Consider the following 23121-nt stretch of genomic DNA (forward strand, 5'->3'; position numbering starts at 1 on the left):
GGACACATTATCAGTCAGCTGCGAGATAGCCACCCCGTAATTTGACCGGATAGTGTCGTCTTTATCGAGCGACACCTCTATGCCCAGGTACCGTAAGTCGGAACTGCACCACTCCAGGGGATAATCCAGCGGAAACCGGGCCACTGACGCCGTGAGGGGGAAGAATTGCGACTTCTTCCAGTTTATATGCACCCCGGATATGCCGCCAAACACCACGAACTCCCTCAATAGCGAATTGAGGTGATCCTGTGGGTGACGCACGTACAAAGTAACGTCATCCGCATAGAGTGAAATACTTATCTGCCGCTGATGACAGTTAAAGGCGCTTGCCTTGTGCAATTGACGCACTCTACAAGCCAATGGCTCAATCGCCAAGGAGAAGAGCAGGGGTGACAGGGGGCAACCCTGCCTAGTCCCTCTCGTGATCGGCATCTGTGTCGAAAGCACCCCATTGACGACGACCCTGGCGACCGGTGAGGTATAGAGCAATTTCACCCAGGCTATAAAGATCCGGGGGAATCCCATTCTGCTCAGTATAGCCAGTAGGTAACCCCACTCCACCGAGTCGAACGCCTTGGTGGCGTCCAAAAACACGGCAGCGATCGGCAAGTCAGGCGATATGGTGGGTATTAGGGAAAACAGTGTACGCAAGTTATGGGACGTAGCTCTCCCCGGGACAAAGCCAGATTGGTCCGGTAATACCAAGGTGTTCATAAGGAGGGATAGCCTAGTCGCCAGTACTTTTGCAAGGATCTTTGCGTCGCAGTTAAGCAGCGACAGGGGGCGATAGGCGTCAGTGTCCCTCGGGTCCTTCCCCGGCTTCAAAAGTGACGTGATCGCTACCTCTCTCATGGAACCCGGCAGTATCCCTACCTCGAGCGAGTCCTCGAAAACCTCCTTCAGTACCGGCGCCATGATGTCGATATAGCATTTATAAAATTCGGCCGGAAGACCGTCCAGCCCCGCCGCCTTGCCATTGCTAAGGGACATGATCGCCTCCCTGATCTCGTCCAGTTCGAACGGGCATCCCAAGAACGCCCTGTCTGTATCACTGAGCCAACAGAGTGCGATGTCGTCCAGAAAAGTACCGAACTCCACCTCACCCACCTGTTGCGTGGAGTATAGACGCTGGTAGTGCCGTAGGAAGGTGTTTTGAATCCCTTGGGAATCCTGGCAAGTTCCACCCTGCCCATCAGAGATTTCCAGGATATGGGTGGCGAAGCGCTGGTGCCTCGTGAGAGCGGCCAGCACCTTACCCGGTCGATCCCCCTCACAGTAGCGCCTAGCCGTCCAATATTTGCCCCGAAATTTCGTTTCCCTGGCCGCCTCCTCCTCATAGGTCGACAGTAGTGCCCTGAATTTACCCGCGAGGTCAGGACAGGGGTCTGCAACCATCTGTGCTTCCAGCGCCTTAAGCTCTGCTTCGAGTTTATGCAAAGTGCGCACAATGTCCCTCAGTATACCGCAACTTTTAGAGATCGTGATCCCCCTTACTGTCACCTTAAAGGCTTCCCAGATCGTTTCGACCTTATCGACCGAACCTTTGTTCCTCGGAAAGAAGGCTTCAATCTCCTCTCCCAGTTCATGTTTAAAGACAGGGTCCAGCAAGGCCGAGGGAAAAAGCCGCCACGGCGGACGCACCCTAGCATACCCCGGCATCTCCAAGATTGTCAAGACAGGACAATGGTCCGAATAGGTACGAGGCAGATGTTTCACCCTAATAACTCCCCCAGCGAGGCCTCGCGAGATAAAGCAGTAGTCGATCCGCGCCCATGAGCGTGCATATGCCGTAAAATGTGTACCCTCCTTAACCGTCGGGTGTGCGTGCCTCCAGCTATCCACTAGTCCAGCCTCTGTCAGTATGCCCTGAAGTGTATCTCTGGCGTTCGTGTTGTATTGTGTACTTCCGTCCGATCTATCCGCTACTGGGCATAACGCCAGATTGAAATCCCCCCCCCAAAGAATGTGAGTGGCTTCAATTTCCAGTACATGTCCCCACAGTGACAAAAAGTATCCAGGAGTGTCAACATTAGGTGCATAGCTATTCACAAGTATTACTACGTCAGTGCCCAATCTACCCCAAAGAATGACGTATCTCCCCTCCTTATCCGCTCGTACACCCAGCTTTTGAAACGGCAGCTGTTTGTTGACTAAAATAACAGTCCCCCTAGAGTACGTGGAATAGGAGGAAAACTCTCTCACACCCGCCCACCTGCTCGCAAACTTAGGGACACCATTCGGGTTAAGATGGGTTTCCTGGAGCATCGCTATCTGCACATGGTGCCGATCTAAATAGGCAATCACATTCCTGCATTTGCGGGGGTTATTAAGGCCACGGACATTCCAGGACATTATGGAGACATTATTTGCCGTATCATCACCTGTGTTTGTCACCATATCCCTGAAGGGAGCATTTGGCCAATGCTGCAGCCCTCGATCGAAACGTACCCGATGCAAATCTTTCCGCTGTCCAGAACATTCTCCCCATACAATCATCCAAACGTTCATACATATGAATTCCAGTACCTGCCCCACTGTCATACATGTCATACGCAACAACCTTTCTACTTACAACAACAACTCGCACCCCAACATCCAATTCACACCCCTCCCCCCATGCACAACTGTGCAGCCCCCGATCTCCAGCTCCCCCCCCACCCACTGAAGCAACCCAATCTTGCCAGTATCATGTCCCCCCCCCCTCCCCGACCCCAACAATCAAAAACAATAGGAAAACCTTTTGGGGAATCCCCTCCTAAGAACACTAGAGGGATGCACCCCAACACCCCAACACTCCCCTCTCGACCCGCATGCGCCATACGGAGAAGACAGAGAAGGTGGGGCGACGCCTGGCATGTGTTCCCTCTGCGGGCTAGTACCCATTTAACAAGCCACCTTCACTCATCACCTCCCCCCACTCCGGGAAAGACATCAATAAATTCAGGAGTTCCAGCTCAGGAGCAACCGCCGCTCATTCCAGTCTCAGCTCTGCCTTCAGATTGCCCAGTATCAGTTCATCCCCAGCAGAGGGGCAGGCATATACAAAAGCAGTTGTCGCATACCAGTGACCTACGACGCAGCAACTCCGCCAACCGGGTTTCTACAGGCAGTTCCTGGTCCCCTCACCAGTAGCTGGCATCTCGAATCCGAGTCCAACCGCCAGTCCAGCATCAGGAGTCAGCAATCAAGTGTTCGTAAGGACACAGTTAGGGTACCACGCGTTCGGCAGGGTTGTCGTCCGCCTCATCTTCTCCCTCGTTTCGGTTGTCCCTTCTGGCGGTTCGCAGCCTCCGGACATAGTCCTCGGCCTGCTGCGGGTTTGTAAAAAAGTGTTGTTTACCCTGATGGGTTACCCTAAGCCGCGCCGGGTACAGAAGCGCGTAGTCCACTTGCATGTCCCTCAGCTTTTTCTTCACGTCTAGGAATTTCCTCCGCTGGTCCTGCACCATGGGTGTAAAGTCCGGATACAGGGAGAACTGCACCCCGTCACAAGCTAGATTCCGAGTCGTGCGGGCTGCACGCAGTGCCGCGTCGCGGTCTCGGTAGTTAAGTAACCGGGCAATGATGGGCCGCGGCTGCATCCCTGGTTTGGGGATCGGGCCCAGGGAGCGATGCGCCCGCTCGACGATAAATTGGCTGGAGAAGGCCTCCTTACCCACTGCCGTGAGGAGGATGCGCTCCACGTAGTCCTCCATGCGCCCAGTGTTGGTGGATTCCGGAACCCCTGTGACGCGTATGTTGTTGCGTCTGCTCCTCGCCTCCAACTCCTCGTTCTTTGCCGCTATTACTCTCAGGATATTATCCATTCTAGTCAGGCGCGTGTCGTGGGCAGCGACAGTGTCCTCAGTGGTAGAGATGCGCCTCTCCGCCTCCCCCAAGCGCTCCTCGTGGACCTCCAGTTTCTGCGCAACTCCATCCATTCTGGATGATAAACGGTCGACTTTGTCAACTATCGTAGCGAAGCCCTGTCGCATCTCCTCCATCATCAGCCTGAGCTCCGGGGCCAAGGGGGCAGAGGGGGGCTCAGTGCCCGACGATCCTGGGGCTCCGCTGGTCCACGCCATGCTGCGTAACGGCTTTTTGACAGCCGCCGGTTCGAAAGAGAGCTTGGGCTGCTTGTTGTCATTTTTGCCCATCGTGTCGCGAATGTGAGCGCCCCCACGGGCACTGCGTCCGGCTCTAATGTGCGTGCCTGCTGCTCTCAGTCCAGCCAGTGTATCCTGATGGCCCCCCGAGCGGCAACTCCGGCCAAGGTGGTATCCCCCACCCGAGGCACAAATTGATCTAGGCAGTCTCTTGTCCCCAGAGCCCCCGCACCGGAGCAACAACTATGGGCGAGGCGGTGAGGGGCTGCGGTAGGCCCCGCAGTCCGGAGCCCAGGGAGAGTCAGCGGGGGATGGTGGCTCGCCAACGGGCGCAGGAGGAGGTCAGTGCGCCAAATGCACGGAGCAGGAACCGTAAGTTGGGCAATATCTATGCCCGCCGAGCGTCCGCTATTGTGCCGCAGATCCCCGCTCCCAGGTGGCTGCAGTGGTCAGGGGCAGTAGCGGGGTTGCGAGAAGCAATGCCGGTGAGAAGTCCGCCTCACTCGGCAGACACAGCCAGGCAACGCGATGTTCTCCCGGTCCCTCTGTGGTCCGCCGGGGCAGCCAGGAGCCCCCCCGCGCACTGCCGTGGCTCCGCAGGGGGAGGGACTCACCTCCGCTGCCGCCCGAGGGCTTCCAGCAGCACCCTCCACCAGGATTGCAGGCCTCCCAGTCCAGTGGCCTAGCCGCCTCGTGGCGAGCCGCGGCCTCGCGCAAGCCGGTGTCCGGGCGTCTCGGCAGTGCACCGCAGCAGCGCGCGCCGGTCAAATCGTCCAGCCCCACAGCTCAGGCATCCAAGGTCGGATCGCTCCCAAAGTTGGACCGGAGCTGCATCACACAGCGGGCCGCCAGTGCTGCAATTGCTGGGCGTCTGCTCGCAGGATTACAGGATAGTTTCAGGATCTTTCTGGCCAGGCAGCCAGAGCCTCACTAGAGTGCGGCCATTAGCTAGTGCGCCCTCTAGCGCTCTCCTACCTTTGGTTAGCTTTCTCATTTGTTTGATTCTTATTCAAAGCCTTTCCTACTTCTTATTGTGTTTATCCCTCTCCTAGGGCATAGCTTCTTTACCTTCCTTTTGTCTGGATCCTTACATGAATTGCATTCAGGATACGACTTTTTCATATTCATTTAGCACTCCAAGCAATTGCAGGTGTTTTCCAGCTTTCTTCCTCATGGGGTGCTTCCCTGCAGAATCCCCACACCCCACACCCCCGGCATCTGTGTAGTTCCTCATCCCCAGCTTTTCTGGGGCCTTATTATAATGAACTTTGCCAACATAGTGTAGAGCTTAGCTCTTTTTTATGCGCCTGTATTGAGTAAAGTGAATTCATTTACCCTGATATTTCTCTGAGTTAGGGCCTTACTTTCAGATAGTACAGCTTGGAAACAGTGACCAAGGTTTTCCTCCTTCTGTTTCTGAGCTGTGCATGGTGCCACATGGAAGGTTTGGAACACCCATAAACATGTAAATTGGTGAGCATTCTCAAACCACCAAATCTTGGGGGTAGTTTGTTCCTTTGCCATTCCTGTTCTGGAGAAAATCTCCAACCATTTCCAGAGTGGGAAAAGGCCGGATACTTGTAAATATGTGCTCTTTTCCATTATTTTGTGTAAAAAAATAAATATGCACATATGTTATTCCCATCCTGCAGTCCTCGAACAGTATTACTTAAACTAGCACAAGCCATTAAGACTCTGTCACAAGCCAATAAGACTGTGGTTTATTTGACCATATATATCGGGTAACATTGAATTCACCACTCAGTTCGACTCTGACCCTAGACCACCTGCACATACCTATCAAGCACTTAGCCTTTTCTTACCAGTCAGATAATTGGTCTCCTTAAACAGGATATTTGATAGGGCCACAATTTGGTTATCGGTCAATTTCTAACTTCCCCATTTATAAAAAAAGATAAGAAATAAAGGTCATATGTACATAACCTTTTTTAAGGTTGCAAACAGCCAAATTTGCAGAATAGGGCTGTTTGTGACCACAAAAAAAGTTTTAAAATGTACAAAAGCCACTGCGATTTAGTAGCCTGTTACCATATCGCAATTTGGGTTTGCGAATCGGTATTTGAAAGGAGCGTGTTTAGGGCATGCCTTTCTACTACTGATTCTCTGTGGTATGTATGAATGTTTTGCGACCAAATTACGGTCACAAAGCATTCATTTTTAACCAACATCTCAAGAGTGGTGGTACCCAATGGAAAATGTGAAGGGCCCCATAGGATCTCTTCCCCGTTCTAAATGTTTATAGAAATATTTTTAGGAGCAGACAGTGGTCCCACGGATCACTGCCTACTCTTATAAAATGAAACTTAAATGTTTACGTTTTTTATTTCCAAATACATTCTCTTATCCCCTATAGAAAAAGGGAGGCATTTAAAAAATATTTTGCTTTATTAAAAAGCAATCACAGACATGGTGGTCTGTTGACCCCATCAGGCCACCATCCCTGTGCTGACTGCAATAATTCCGAACTACCTCATTAATTTACATGAGGTAGGTCTACTGCGAACCCATTAGGGATTGCATTTACCAACTTCTAGGTTTTTGTACATTATTGATTGCGATTTCCTACTTGTGAGTCCCAAAAAATTGCAATTCGGAAATTGCAATCCCTAAATACTGTACATATGGCCCTAGGAAAACATCACAAATAATAGAAACCGTGAATATACTAAAAGGTGATTCATATATTTCTATTGACACTCTGATGCCAGATGTACTTCTTTGTGTATAGACTGTAAAAAAGCACCCTTCACTTTCCTTTAAAAAGTGAATGGCATGAAGCAGAAGAAGAGGGTTTGACAATAAACAATTGACTATTCATCTGGCAATGCATGATTTGGAAACTGTCCTTGTATGATGTGGTTAGGAAAATCCAATATGCTGTATACATATGTTGTGGAATGAAATGATCTGGTACATTCCATGTAGTGCATAAGGCTCTACTAACATCTAGATTACAAAATGAGCTTTCAGCCACAATTTTTGGATCAGTAAAGAAAGTGGGCAATTCATTATTTTGGTTAACATCAAAATGTCAGACTACCTTAGGTAAAAATGACTGTATACACACAAGTTTGTAGTATGTGCATTTGTAAACATTGTACATTCATTGACAAAGCCGGTAGTTCACTGACTCGACTTAAAGAAGTGATAGCCACCAGAAGATAACACCTTCCTTTATAGTTCTTTGAGACCACATGAGTACATTAGTCCAAAATGTGATCCTATGCATCTTCTGGAAGTAACATTGCGAATCAATGGAGGAGCAGGAACTATGATCAGTGTGGTAACCCTTTTGAAATCTTCCATAGAGAAAGTCTTGCAAAGTGAGATATGTTCTCTGTTTTGTTACTATGCAGCAAGTGCAGCAAAGTAACACATTTATGGGAGGTAAGCTAAACCAGCATGTTGAACTGAGGCTTTCACAGGGTCAATGCCTCACACATGTATGTTTTTAATAAACAATGATTAACAAATCCGCAAATTTGTCTGCTGTATTTTTACAGAAGATCTATGTGCCTATGCTGCATCTAGCACCGTCTCTTCTGCAGAAAAGAGTATGGCGCTTTGGTTGGTGAGCTGTATTGTGCACTACTTAGTACATCTGCCCCCTAATGCTTTGCCGGACAACTTTGGTAAGGTAGTTCTTCTTTGTCTTTACAGACTTGCCCAGGAGAGAATATTTATTTTGCTTTTACTGACTCACCTCTATCTTCCCCAACTTTGCAGCAAGCTTGAGGGGTGTTAGTTCATTCCAGTTCACCGGCTCTTTCACCATCTTGGTGGGGTACATGTATGTGGTGCTGAGTAATATCCTATCATACATCTTGGTGACAAACTGGGTGTTGTCCTCTGAGTCATCGGCAACTATCACCAGGGCATGGAACACTGTGTTGCCCTCTGAGTCCCGGGCTTCAACATCAGCCTTGCGATAGGGGTTGTCCAGTAGAAACTGGACCATGTTTGGTTGGTTGGTACAGGCAGCCAAAGAGAGCGGAAGTTCACCTGGTGAGAGCAATAATGTAAAGATTTTTGATACTTGGCAAATGGTTTAAACATGCAATAGTTTATGACTTGCCACACTGACTTAAACATAGCCCTATTATGTGTTTAATATAAATCTTATTGTGGTCATCATTACATTTTGTCATTTGGGCTTTTTAAGGATGAGTAGTCACTAAGCGGTATCTGCTACCCTCCAATCAAATTGCTGAGGTCTCTGCTCGCACTGTGGGGGTACTGGTAATACAGTCATTCTGCCCAGTCCTGCTAGTGTAGAACTCTATAAGAGGTGACATTAAAGTCAGAGACAATCTATGAAGCTCTATAGGCTTAAGCACAGCCAGACTCTGAGCTATTTTAATTTCTCATTCACCATAATCAGACTGCAGAGATTGAAGCACAACAATCTAAACTTTATGAAGTACCAGAATACCTACATGGAGCATCTTATTCTAACCACCAGATTCTGAAGAAACGTTTGCTGTCATACTATAGTACACCTTTCCCAAAGTGTCTGATAGCTATGCTCAGACACCGACACATGTGCATTAGTGTGCATTAGTACAAGTGAGGGCCTTTCCTTAATGCTCTGTAAACTGTTCACTTTGTTGCTGGTTAGGTCCCTCACCCTTCCTGCTCTCTTTCAAATAAAATGCAGGAGGTGTCGTAATGCAAACTGATGCCCCCCTGCAGAATGTGATAAGGAGCCAGCCCCAACGTCTCCAATATCTCGCAAACATTAATAGATCTTAAAGAGTTTGGGGCCCGCTGAAAGTTTTAGGGCTCCCCTGTGTTACAGCGGCACGCCCTTGTGTTTGTACATTAGCATAGGCCAGAGCCTTCACCTAGGAAAGGTTGTAGAGGCTGTAGTACAGGCATTATGGTACAATGACTGTAAGAGTATCAATACAGGCCACAATTATGGAGAAATCATCATTATTTTTGAGAAATATATTGTGGGAAAAATGTGAAACATACTTTCGAATAGTCCAGAGTACTAAGGGTCAGATGTACATGAAGTAGGAACTGCGATTTCCAAATTGCGATTTTTACCGAATCACAATTAGGAAATCTAATTTTCCTATCTAAGAAAACGTATAACTTCTAATTAGCGATTCCCAATGGGTCGCAAATCGACCTACCTCATGAATATTATTCAGGTAGGTCTCAATTTGAGACCCATTAGAAATTTCAGCCATCACAAGGATGGTGGCCTGCTAAAGGAAGTAGACCACCAGGTCTGCGATTGCTTTTAATTAAAGCAATCTTTTTTTTTTAAGGCATCCAATTTTCCTTAAAGGAACACAGAATGCGTTTAAAAAAAATTTGAACATCCAAAGTTCCCACACAACACAAAGGGAATCTGAAGCATTCCCAGATTTACGAGGAATCGTAAACCTGGGAAAGCGTCAGATTCTAATGCCACTGCAGGGGCGGTTTAGGGAGGCGCAACGAGGAGAAATATCCTTATTTCACCTTGGCTTTTTCTCTTTCTATGTGTGCTGCATTCTGCAGAACGCGTAGAACGAGGAAACACCTCTTATGATTGTTTTTGTGCAGGAAGGTGTTCCTTCCTGCACAAAACCAATCACCCCAACAAAGCAGACACCCGTGCACCATGACACAAGGGTGCCCGCGTTGTCGCATGCTAGCCCATTGTGCACCAGCCACGGCTCCAGTCGGGGTACCACGCAGGTGGATGGCGTCCCCCCACTTATTTTACCGGGAGCTCGATAACTAGAGCAAATGGAGCCGCACATTCACTCTTTGGCCTCTCTGGGGCGAGATCGGAGCTCATTCAGAATGCTGCTCACGCGCTGGCTTCTCTGATGCAATCGCATCTAAGGGATGAGCGAGGGGAGGCAATGAGTCTGATGGTGCAAGCCTCCTTTCATGACGTCACTTCCTGTCGTGACGTCAGCGTCCCCCTACTTCTTTTTTTAGGACTTGTGCCCTGGCACCAGCACAGGGAAAAAGGACAGGGAAAAGCCTTATCTCATAGATGTAGCTCCTTCCTGCCCTTTTCATTTGATGCAGGACAGCGTCGCAAGATTTCATATGGCGCTGTCTTGCCCAAAAACTAGCGACGGACCCAGGCTTCCCGGCAGAGCTTTGATCACCGGCGCTCATTCTTTTACAAATCAAGCACTGGGTAACACCAGATGCATCATACTTAGCCTCAAATATTGCTCAGGTCTGAGTTACAGGCGATTCCCCTCCTCTGCTGTCTACCAGAATCCCTCTCTGGACTAACCTGTATAACTCTCTAAAAATGCATCTCTTCCTCTTGTGTCTAAGCAGGGAACTGTAAAGTTTCAGGTTCCGTTGTGCACATTGTTCAAAGTAAAGAAAACATAAAGTAAAGTAGTTTGTAGCAGATCAGCATACCAAAATAAAAGCCGGAGTCTTGCTTTTTAGTCTTGAAGAAGTCCCCCTCTGCCTGGGCGTGTATGTCAGCTTTGTAGCGCAGCAGAAGATCCACCAAGTACATGTTCCTCCTCTCAATGGCGATGTGCAAAGCCGTCTGACCTGTGGAGACAGAAGACATCATCATGAGGGGAAGAGCATCGTCTCGTACAGCCTTGTTCCAACAATCAGGTCACCTGCTAAGCAAACGCAGAAGCACACAACCACCAAGCAAGCCTTTACAAGAGGGTCCCAGATAAACCCTAGAAGAATCAAACTAGGCCCTGCTGTGGAAAATGCCACTAACAATCTCTTCACTGTTATTGATGATAGCTCATGATGTCTGGAAAAAATCAAATCCGAATTTGTGGAGTGCTCAAAAACTTTGCAGCCTTCCCAGCATCTACTGTTTCAAGTTTTTTTTAATTTAATTGCTTTGTTCATTAAATCTTTGCACTAAAAGTATTGGACAAATACATTCATTCAAACTTTTTTTTTTAAAGTGCTGAGAAAAAAGAAGCTGTACAGAATATACATTTTAAGCGTGCAATTCATTGTTAGATTAAACATCTCCCTGCGGTTGGCTGATAACTTTTTATTTTTCAATTTTTTTCGTAATAGAGTGGCTGGACTAACATAACCGTGTGCAAAAGCAAATCCAGAGTGCCTGAATTTTCACAGATGTTGTACAGTCAATTAGATGACTGACTTTCTGATCTAGTATTGTCAGGTATTTCATAACCCTGGGCGTAGTTCACGTAGTAGCGCTACGCGTAGCTACGCGAAGTGCACTTCGCACTACGCGAGCTACACGAACTGCGTGGTGTACTGTGCAAAATGCTGTTCGCACTGATTGCACAGTACCAGATGCTTGTCCGCACTGTGCAATGAGTGCAAACCGCATCTTGCACAGAGCAAGCGTCGTTTTCTGCCGCTCAAGTAGATTTCTAATCGAGCGGCAGCTTTCTCAACGCGGAATGGTAGTTTCTCATCGCTAGCGGTCGCGAGCATACATGACCACTCGCAATGAGAAACCTGAACTCCCCGCATTGAGAATCTCGCCGGGAGGTTTATTTTTCACGCTCGCGATTGGCAACTTGATGTTGCTGATCGCGAACGAGGAAAAAGTCTCGCCGGGATGTCATTTTGCTTGCTCGCGGTCGCCAACTTGAAGTTGAGGGCCGCAAGCAAGCAAAAAATGACCACTACACGTGTTTGCACTGTGCTACGTGCAATTTGCGTTGTGTGAAGTAGCGCAAACTTCGCAAACTATGCAAGCGTAGCGTAGTACTTTACCCAGGGTTGGTATTTCATCCCCTGCCGAATGTCAGCGGGGTGGAAGCAGGCTACAATGGCTGGCCAGCAGCGGTGAAACCCCCTCTGGTGAAATGCTGACCTTAATATAGTTTTTCACTCCTCCATGTTAGCTTTGCGCATACATATTTGTGCTAGCAGCAGCATTTCCAGGATGGTAAATATAAAAGTTACAGTAGACAACCCAGAGGATAATTCAGAAAATATATTTTTAGTAGCGGACGGCACGGATCGGAGGTAGCGGGGTGGGGGGCAAGAGGCAAGTAACAGGATATTTAAAAAAAAAACTTACCTCACTACTGCGTATTTCTGTCGTCCCTCCTCACATCGGGAATAGAACAGTAAGCAGCCGGTCTCTCCTGACCAATCACAACGCTGCAAAGCAGCATTGTGATTGGTAAGCAGCCAGGCTCCCCTGACCCATCACAACGCTGCACTGCAACAGTGGGATTGGTCTGAGCGCCGTGGTTACGCACTCTGCCAGGGACTGGGGGGCCTGGGCATGTCCTCCACGCAGGCTGTAATGCAGCCTGAGAACATGCGAAGTGTGCTACCACTCCTCCCCTGCTCTGTGAGCAGAACAGCCCGCCCGGTTAGGCCAGCCTGCCACAACAGGACAAAATAAAATGAGAATAACATTACGTTAATATCATTTTATATTTCCTTTCTTTCACTGCTTCAAAGCAGTAGGGTAACGCCTTAGTGGAGGAGCCGCCACTGGATGTTTTGGTCTGTGCTTTGATGGACGTGCCCAGGTTCAGTGAGGTGCTAGTTAGTCAGAGGATGCTATTGTAAGCCAAGCATGCCATCTCAGCATGGACATGTTCTTGTCTGCAAGCAGTCAGTAACTCTTGATTCTATTGTTTACGGTCACCTTGACTAGGCAGTAGTTGGTGATTGAATCTCATTCTTCGGATAGTAGCAGAGTTTAAGAAATCCTCCTTATCTCACTAAAGAGTGCTTGGTTAGACCAAATTTTAGTCCCAACTGGGCTGGAAACAAATGACGTGGGTTTGGAAAAAACGAGTTAAAGAGTTTGGATTCTGTCCAGATGAGTAGCATCTCTGCCCTTTAGTGCTTCACTGCTGTTGGCAATGGTGGGAAGTAATATGGTCAGCATTATTTTCAGAAGAGGTGTGAATGTCGATGTCACTATCACTGACTATAGACATTTGAAGGCTGTGGTGGGGGAGTTGGCTTTTAGGCACATATGTTCCAGATGCCGCATAAAGGAGCCTTGTCTATCGAATAGCATGGCTAAAAATGTGTATTCTGATACTACCTCTAGTTTTTCATTTTCCAAATACCCCTGACAGAGGTTCAATGATGGAGTCCCCAGGATCATAATTTTTTACTTTTTCAAGTTGATTTCCATAGCATTTGTGCTGGCGTATGAGGCTGTGAAGTTCAGAAGCCATTGAAGAACAACTTTTGTGCGAATAAGCAATACTAAATCACCCTCGTACATTAGGAAGGACGGCAGATTATTACCCAGCTTTGGGGCATGTGAATTTACCTGGACAAGGCTAGTAGGGAGATCCACAAAAAAGAGGTTACACAATGTGGGGACTAGTACACAGTATTCATAATAAAGGGAGGGATTGCGGCTTGGTAGGTCCAGCATACAAGCCCCGGTCTGTTAGGGCAAAAGCAAGAGTATGCAATTCCTATGGGGAGGAGGGAGGAAGGAAAAAGGCGGAAATACCAGGTGTTTGCAATGGAAAGAAGAGGTGAAGGTGGAAGAGGTATAGCTTCGATTAGGAGCAAGAGCACTCACACACTCTGAGGGGTGTCATGCTTCTTTCCATTGCGAACACCTTGTATTCCCGCCTTTTTCCTTCCTCCCCATAGAAACTGCATACTCTTGCTTTTGCCATAGGGACTAGTACACGCCCGTGACTTAGTGGGTGCAGATCTTTCGAGATAGATGAGCATCATTGACTAACTTTATTCTCACACAAGTGTCACTGTGAAGTAGGATCAGGGCTTGCAGCAGTGGGTGGAGCATTTTCCAGCTGGCAAGTTTGCTCCAAAGCTTTCCTGTATCCACTTTGCCTTTGTCAGTTTGACTTCAAGGAGTCATCATTTGAGGATTTTTGTTCGGCCTGATGGACTTTATTTACTTAACACTTTAATTCCTCTGTTTTTCTGTTGTCTTTCAACTTAACCCCTCTCTGTTGGCTGCTAGTGCTCTTTCCTGAAGCCATGCCGTTGGTGACAAATTGAGTGGGAAATTGCTCCCAGGCAAAGAGGTGGACGCTAGTCTCCTACAGGAAGGCTGAGAATGTACCCTTAGCTAGTTCAGACAGATTGTGGATTGTATTAGATGATAATTTAAATTTCGTGTTATTCATCATAGAAATACTGCCTTGTATTGCTACTTCTGATGTATGGTTTCTGGGATGAAAGCAAGACATAATTCTTGTTGTAGATGATCGCTTTCTCCCCTTGGTATTGTTTAGAAACTGAAAACAAGATGGATAAGTGGAGCAGATTGCACAGTGAAGTCGATTAGAGAGCGTGTCTTATAGTCTGCAAACGGCAGTTGATTGCTCTTAAGTTGAAAAACTCTAGGTCCTTTATGAGCTTTCTACCCTTTTTGCCATGTTTGGAGGTAGAGTTTTTAGTTTGTTCTGTAACTAACCAGAACGCTTTCTGAGTTTATAAGTAGCTCTTCGTCTTGCTGGGACTCGAGTAGGTTCATATTGAAGTCCCTAGAGAGGATTATTTCTATAGGATGAAGTGCTTCTTGAAGGTCAGAAAATTCCTTTTTTAGATGTTCAATGGCTGTTTGTTTTGTTGGCACTTTAGGAGGTATGTATATACTCATGAGCGCCAGATTGAGTGACCTTAGATCTTGTTTAAAAGTGGTCTGGACAATTTGAGCACAACACAAATCGCAACATTACAGGCTTCGCTACGGCGATCTCTGCCATGCCCTCACTGAGCACTGAGAGCACATCTCACTTTGAGTATACTGCTGGTACTGCAACAGTCTCCCATATCACATAATGGAGCCAAGGACTTGAAACAAAAAAAACATAGGAAATAATGAAACATTAAAATATTTCAAATAAATAATTATAATGTAATATTACAATTTTTAAACATAAAACAAATGCATTATTTAATTATAAAATAATACAAAAAAATACATCTTTGAATAAATGTAAAATTCTTGTATTTAAATATAATTAAATTTCTTTTAATTCAATCTATACATCGATTTTTTATGATTATTAATGCATGTTAAAAAATGTATTTGTCTACTTTAGGTGGGAATTCGTTTTTTAAATTAAGCTTCAGAAAAATATTTGTAATTTAATTTATTTATTTAATGTAATGACATATTTAATTAAAAATTAGGTTAATAGTGTTGTTACATTTTATGTTTTATTATACATTTAAAACAGATATATAACATTCATTTACATTCACATTTAACAAAAGATATGTTTACTATTTTTTCAAAATAAATCTACGTTTTTCATTTTCACCCTACTTCACCATGGAAAGACTCTACAGTCGAGGGAGCAGTTTCCGTTCACTTGTACGCAATAATAATACTCAATAAATATTTGTCCAGTCAGTACTTTTTCTTTAAAAAAAAGGACAAGCACATTGATTACACACACTACTAAATACTACACAGTAATTTACAAACGTAGACATTTGTAGATGGAAAATACCACAGATGACATTCCTTAATCATCTTTGGCCACCTAAAAGGGTCATACAAAGATGTAATGTAAGTCTACTGGCTTCGTCAGAGGCTCACAATCAACAAACCACATAATAAAGACATTATTTTGTGACTAGGTCCAGTCATCAATAATAATCATCAGGTATAATTACATTAATTAATGTTATTAAAGCATCCTCCCTTTGATCAATAAAAAGCATTCAGTAATATGAATCAATGTAGCATTTAAAATGAGCTAAACATGTCTGTGTATTTTTGATCAACTTTCCAACCATAAAAGTACAATCATTAAAGCAGCCCCTACAGAGCATCACATAAGCATGCAGTCATATACTTAACCACTAGAGGGTGCTTCAGTACATGTACCTATTTGTAAACATATGTAGGGCACAATGATTGCAACCAAAATGTCAGCCCCTAGAGGATGCAGCACTCCCAGCTTTACAGAGCACTAGCTCCAACGTAGGCAGTGATTTGAAAATGTTTGAACATCCATGAAGTGCCCTGAATTTCTTGAGCTTGTAAACACAGGGTCAGTACTTATTAGAAACTCATAAGTGGGGAGCTGCTGTGCACCTGCAGCCCATGTGCTTCCTTTTTTCGTTGGTGGTGTCCTCTACCAGTTTTGGGTCCACCACAAAGGCAAAAACATGCAAACATGATAAAGATCCGCAGAGCATTATGGGTAGCTCTAATCGAGGCAGTGAATATTATAACAGCGGGCTGCTAAGCTGGGAGCTCGTGTGTCTTATATTTTTGCAGTATTGCCTCCTTTTGAAGGCGTGCCTGGTTCTGTGGTGGCGCGCTCTAGTTGTTGCACGTCACGTGGCGACGTGACGTGCTGGCGGCCATGTTGGGGCTGCGCGCGCAGTGTGCATTGAGTGGCGCGAAAGCCGGGGGAACGGACACACCGGCTCGGCGCTCTTTAGGGAATTACATAAATAAATACACCGTGAACCTTACCACTGCTGCAGCGTATTTATTGGGCATAAATACCTCACTATAATGGCGACGAGGGCGGGATGCTAAACCCCGATACACCACAGGGGACGAACTCTGCAACAAGAGGCCACCGAGGGAAAGATCAATACACCGGTGCACAGCAGACCCACAGCAGCAAGCAGGACCACGGAGCCAGAGGGACCAAGGGAAGCACATGGTCAAGAGGAGACCAACAAGCTACCAGACAGGTACCCTACCCTAAAGAGCACGGCAGAGCCCATAATCACCCCGAAGGGAAGCGAAACTAGGCTAAAGGGGAGTGAACAGACCCCAGAGGAACAGAACAAAGCGCGCCAAACCACACAACGAACCAGATACAGGGATAACCGCGCTGGCTGCCTTACAAAAGAGCGAGGGGGCTGACGCAGGGAGTCCCCAGTCTCACAAAGGTAAAGAAGAGCAAGACAATACACCGGTCAGTCCCAAAAGTCAAGGGAGCACACAGCCCACGATAAAGAGTGAGAAGATGAGTGCGCAAGCAGGATATGCAATGGCGCCAGTGCAATTTCTGCCCAGAACAGGTGAACCACTAATGAAGTGGGAGGACTGGAGAGAGTATATTGATAACTTCATAGGGGTATTGGAAGACGAGAACGAGGAACAGTTCAACCCCAAGAGGAAAAAACATATCCTGTTGCTCAACCTAGGCCCGGAAGGTCTCAGAATCTACAAGAGCCTGGTGCCAAAACAAAGAGGAAGCACTGACGATGATGTGTACGCTCATGCCATTGATGACCTAAATGAACACTACAGGCCGGCGGTGTGTGTATCTGTGGACAGGTTTAATTTCCAGCAAAGAAAGCAACGCCCAGGTGAGACAGTAGAGGAATATGTGGCGGCCCTGAAGAGACTGGCATCCACGTGCAAATATGACAATTGGGAAGAGGAATTCATCAAAGATCAGGTGGTGATGTATACCACATGCACAGCCGTACAGGACAAGCTATGGGCCAGCGGGGACACCACACTAAAGGAGGTGATGGTAATCGCCAAGAGAGCAGAGCTGGCGCGCAGGTGCGCGGAGGCAACGAAGAAGGAGACGGCGCCCAGCACCATGGTGAACAGAGTAGACGAAGAGGAGCCCCGCAGGGACTACAAGTACAAAGGGTCGTCGGTGAAGGGACCCAACAAATGGCAAGGCAACCCAGGCCCCCCAGGAAAACAAGCGGGAAGCAGCAAGAAATCATGCTACAGATGCGGGAGCTGGTCCCACGAGGCGCACGACAGGAAGTGCCCAGCGTTCCGCGCCAAATGTATGTACTGTGGCATCGTGGGCCACTACGAGAAGGTATGTCGGAGGAAGGCTTCGAAAAGTATGGTGAAATACATCGGCCAATAAAGCGATGAACAAGATGAAGGCACAGAGAAGGACGTCGTCAAGGTACTCTGCATTTATGACCAAGTGTTGAGCGTGGATGGCCAAGTGCTAGCGTGGACTGTAGAAGAACGATGAAACCTGTCCTGGAAATGTCCATAGGGGGAGTACTGATAAACGTGGTGGCCGACATGGGTTCGTCCTACACCATCGTCCAGAGAGCAGTGTGAGAGGAGAGTTTCGTACCACATCTAGGCCCAGAACTGGAGAAGCTGGATATCCGCCCAGTCACATATAATGGGGACCGCATACCCATGGCAGGTTTCAGACCATTAAAATTTGAGTTTAGAGGCCGTTCCGCTTTCTTCAAGCTCTACATATCGGAGAGAGGACCCTCGGTCCTAGGATGGCTGGACCAAGGCGACCTGGGCATCAAGTTAGATCCCGGGGGAAAAGAACAAATACTACTTACCGAGCTGGACACCTGGCCAGATCTTGACAAATGGAAAAGTGAGTACCCCAAAGTATTCGGAGGCACGGTGGGAAGAATGGAGAAATTCTCACACAAAATAATCCTGAAGGAGGATGCCATACCAGTCGCCCACAAAGTGAGGATTGTGCCTTTGGCAGTGAGAGAAGCAGTACAGGAAGAACTACAGGACTTAGAAAAGAAAGGGATCATCAAACCCATCACGTGCGCGGAGTGGCTGGCGCCCTTGGTGGTAGTTATGAAACCAAGCGGGAAGGTCAGGTTGTGTGTCGACCTGCGCGAATTGAACAAGAACATTGTGGTGGAGAAGTTCCCATTGCCTAAAATCGAGGAAATGCTGGCCAGCACCAGGGGAATAAGTGGTACTCCACTATAGACTTGACCTCAGCCTACCACCAGATTGCACTACACCCGGAGAGCCGCAAATTAACATAGTTCATCACCCCATTTGGGTGCTATCAGTTCTGCCGAATGCCGTTCGGACTAGCCTCAGCGGCTGCGGTGTTCCAGAAGCTGATGCACCAACTGTTTAAAGGCACGGAGGGCGTCCAATATTTCCAGGACGACCTCCTGGTAATGGGGCGAGACAGACCAGACCATGATGTGAAACTCAGCAAGGTTCTGAAGATCCTAGAGGGCAAGGGCCTCACAGCCGAATGGACCAAGTGCTGGATAAGAATGGAGTCGGTGACCTACTTAGGGCACGAAATAGGGGTGCGAGGGGTGACCCCGAAAGCAGAGAATGTGAAGGCAATTTGTGAAGCGCCCCCGCCCACCAACAAAGAGGAAGTCAGATCATTTTTGGGCATGGCGGAATATTATGGCAAGTTCGTGCAGCACTTCGCCTCCAAGACTCACCACATGAGGCAGCTGACGAGAGACAGTACTGAGTTTCGCTGGACGGAGGATGCGCAAGGTGAATTTGAAGTCATCAAGAATGAAGTGGCGGGAACAGTACCACTCCAAGGATATGACCCCCAAGGTAAGACGGTACTTACCACTGATGCCAGCGACAAGGGGCTGGGTGCTGTCTTGATGCAAGACCGAGGTCAAGGAAGGATGGAGACACTCAGCTTCGCATCCCGCACACTGAGCGAAACGGAAAAGAAATACAGCGTGATAGAAAAAGAAATGCTGGCAGTTGTGTGGGCGATGACCAGATTCAGGCAGTTCCTATGGGGCACACGCTTCCAATTGAAAACGGATCATAAGCTCCTACTGAAAGTGCTAACATCCAGCGGACATGCCAATACAACGCCCAGGATCTCCAAAATGACCCTAAAACTGCTAGAATTCAGATATGATGTAGAATACATCCCAGGCAGTAGGAACAGTGTGGCGACTATCTGAGTAGAGCAGCGGCCATGGAGCCGAGTGGGGAAGACCAAGCAGGAATAGAAGAACTGGTAGCACTCACGGAAGACCAGGAAAGAGTAATAGGAAATCAAGAGTGGAAAAAAGCGTACGATGAAGACCAGACCTTAGTGGAAGTGAAATCACACATCACAAAGGGGTGGCCAGACAAAAGACAGACCCGTGAGGACCTGAAACCATTCTATGAAATCAGGGAAGAGTTGTCGATGGACGACCAAGGAGTGTTCCTGTACAGAGGGGAGAAGGTCATCCCCCCGGCAGACATCATCCCCAAGTTATTAAACATGCTCCACGAAGGACATTTGGGGATAGGAAAAATGAAGCTGAGGACCAAACAAAACTACTGGTGGCCAGGAATGGATGTAAGGGCTGAGAGACACGTCAGGGACTGCTCACAGTGCCAAGGGGCACATAAAACACTCAAGCCACTACGCCCGGCCATCGGAAAATTTGACCCCCCGCTGAACCCGTGGGAGGAGTTGTCAGTGGATATTCTGGGCCCGATCCTGGATGTACACGGAGTCCAAAAATACGTTTGTGTCCTCATGGATAGGTATTCGAAATGGCCAGAGTTGAAAGTAGAAGAGGCGATGAACACAGAGACCATCATAAAGTTCCTGTCAGACACCTTTGTGAGGGAAGGTATCCCAAAGTCCATCCTAAGCGACAATGGCCCCCAATTCAGATCAGAGAAATGGAGCAACTTTAAGCAGAGGAATGGAATTCCTCTGCATAACACACGTCCATTTACCATCCCGCTGGAAACGGACTAGTAGAGCGATTTAACAGAGTGGTGATGGGATCGGTCCAGGCAGCTATCTCCAATAACAAGGACTGGGAAAGGGAGATATGGCACATGGTGTGGGCATACAGAATCACCCCCACAGGGACAGGATACAGCCCCTTTCAAATATTAAGGGGTCGTGAACCATTCACCCGGGACAATCACGTATGGAAGGAAAAAACCATAACGAGTGAGTGGTCCCCTGCAGTGGTGCGAGCCAACCTGGAAAAGGCACAAGCCATTTACTCAAGACACTACAACAACCGAAAAAACGTGAAAGAGACAGAATTGGAGAAAGGAGAATGGGTGCGAGTAAAGTTGGCCACGCTACAAAGAAAAGGAGACAGTAAGTACAGTAAGCCCTTGCAGGTCAAGGAAGTGTTAGGCAGAGCGGCCCTGCTAAGCGATGGAAACGTGTGGTCACAGGATCGCATGGCAAGATGCAACATAGTTCTACGATGGGACCAAGGTGGAACAGACCTAGAAGACATGGAAGAAGGAAACGTGGAGCAAGAACAAACACGAGAAGAGGAGAACAGCAGGGAGAGAGAACTGATGACAGCAACCAGGAGGCAGTGAGGGAAAGAGACATGAGGAGACGAGATGGAAGCGCGGCTGCGCTTGGAAGTGGAGGAATGAACGAAGAGACTCAGGAGAGGGACACCCCACCTACCCCGGTGAGACTGACCTGGAGGGGTAGAGCGGTGGTCAAACCAGCAAGGTTCCGAGACTTTGACATGAACAGCGGACTGTGAGTTAACAGTTCATTGTTGTGAAAAAAGGGAGATATGTGGTGGCGCGCTCTAGTTGTTGCACGTCACGTGGCGATGTGACGTGCTGGCGGCCATGTTGGGGCTGCGCGCGCAGTGCGCATTGAGTGGCGCGAAAGCCGGGGGAACGGACACACCGGCTCGGCGCTCTTTAGGGAATTACATAAATAAATATACTGTGAACATTACCACTGCTGCAGCGTATTTATTGGGCATAAATACCTCACTATAGGTTCCACCTAGGCACCCCCATGCCACCATTCATTGTGGGCAGCTGCGTGTGAAGCCATGAGAGCGAGCAGTGTTTCTCTCTCTGCCTCCTCCTACATGCCAGGTGCAGCCTTCTGCCATTGCTGCTCTCAAACAGACAGGTGCACCGGGAGCATGAGTAAGGCCACTGGTTCCTGGGGATGGCGTCCAGGCCCCCTTTCAATAGAAACAGCTCAGGGGATGGGGTCCCTGGGCCAGTAGGGAGTCCAGGGAGGGGCAGCCCCGGCTTGTTCCATCCCTGAGGAAAACATGGAATAAATCCTGACCGCTGTACACGGGCCCTGGCCCACCGCGGGTGTAAATTAAGAAATGACGGTGGAACCCCCACACACTGACTGAAAGGTCGCTAGCTTAAAGGGCAAAGGTCGACAAACTTTAAAATGCCATAACTCGGGCCCTTTTGACTGCAGGTGGCAAGCTCTATCCTCCAGTGGCAGTAGCAGGAGACCTTCTGTTCTCCAAAGCAGTTTAATACTTAGATATCTAGTTCCCCTGGCTTCCTGGACCGGCCTTCCTCCTGGTCTCTGTCTCTGGGTGAAAAAGCATGAACTCTGCTAACGCCAGGCGAGACCTAAAAAGCAGATCAGCTCTATGACAAGAGAGATACGTTTTTCCAGTGCACCAGTCAGCCCTATAGCTTGTCTCTATAACCAACTCAGTTTAACTGTTCCAAGTGTAAGCTCTCCTCACAAGGCAACCATCAGGCATACAGTCAAAAAATAAAAGGAATATAAAAAAATTGTGTTGGCTAAGCAAAATACTATCTCTCATCAGAGAGGCCTAAAAAGAATTCTCATAAAGCAAGTATTTGATACCTAACTGCTTGTTACTGTGTTAACCAACGCCAAAACCTTTGCCTATTCTATGAGATTCCATGTACCCAAATATTTATCTGCAGAGTAATAACAATCCACCCTTAAACAGATTAATGCTAACATATGCTCTTCATAATCAATATGTCAGGCCTACAGCCTTTATTGTAACATTTAGCCATAATCATTGATTTTTCTCCATAACTAACTCAGTTCTGCTGTACAGAGTCCAAGTTTGCCACAAGCTCACAAAAGTGGAATACAAGCCCCTCTCCTAGAAGAGCGGCAAACGTTATTTTTTGTTGATCACGTAAGGTGGTGTGACTGCTGCACCCTCAAGCTAGACCTAAGACCTTCGACATATGGCCAAGAAAATATATATTATACAATTCAGTATTTCTCACATTGTTTTAAACAATTTCTTGTGGTGTGAACGTCCCATTATTCCCATCTGTTCTTGGAGTAGTTGAGCTCAATTGCGCCGTGTATTCTGGGGCTACTAGGAGAAGAGATTTCAAGGCTGCTTCATGTTTTCTATCCTATGCTGAACAAGTCAGATGAGAGCATCTCTGTGCCTTTTCCTCAGCCAGCTGGTCCAGCATTAGTGCGGGGAGTTTCAGCCTGTCTCAAGCCTAATTGAATGAATGGCCATCACTGAAGGCAATGCTTAATTTGCAGAAAGAAAAGTGCCAGGGCTCTCCTAATTAGGCGACTGCAGCTTGCACCACACATTGACTCTGCCATGCTGCCAAGGACAGTCCCAACACAACTACTAA

General features: G+C 47.5%; 1 protein-coding gene across 1 annotated transcript in view; it reads right to left on the minus strand.

The window, feature by feature from the left end:
• The window catches only part of LOC147730264 (transient receptor potential cation channel subfamily V member 1-like), a 460470-nt gene that overhangs the window by 112708 nt on the left and 324641 nt on the right, over nt 1–23121 (minus strand). Inside the window, exons 5-6 of the mRNA XM_086955033.1 lie at nt 10494–10634; nt 7810–8108 (exon numbers count right to left, since the gene is read on the minus strand). Coding sequence (XP_086811159.1) covers nt 7810–8108; nt 10494–10634 — 440 coding nt within the window. The remainder of the gene's footprint in view (nt 1–7809; nt 8109–10493; nt 10635–23121) is intronic.

The sequence above is a fragment of the Lissotriton vulgaris genome, chromosome 2_1 (assembly GCF_964263255.1).
Source record: "Lissotriton vulgaris chromosome 2_1, aLisVul1.2, whole genome shotgun sequence".
NCBI classification, from domain to species: Eukaryota; Metazoa; Chordata; class Amphibia; order Caudata; family Salamandridae; genus Lissotriton; species Lissotriton vulgaris.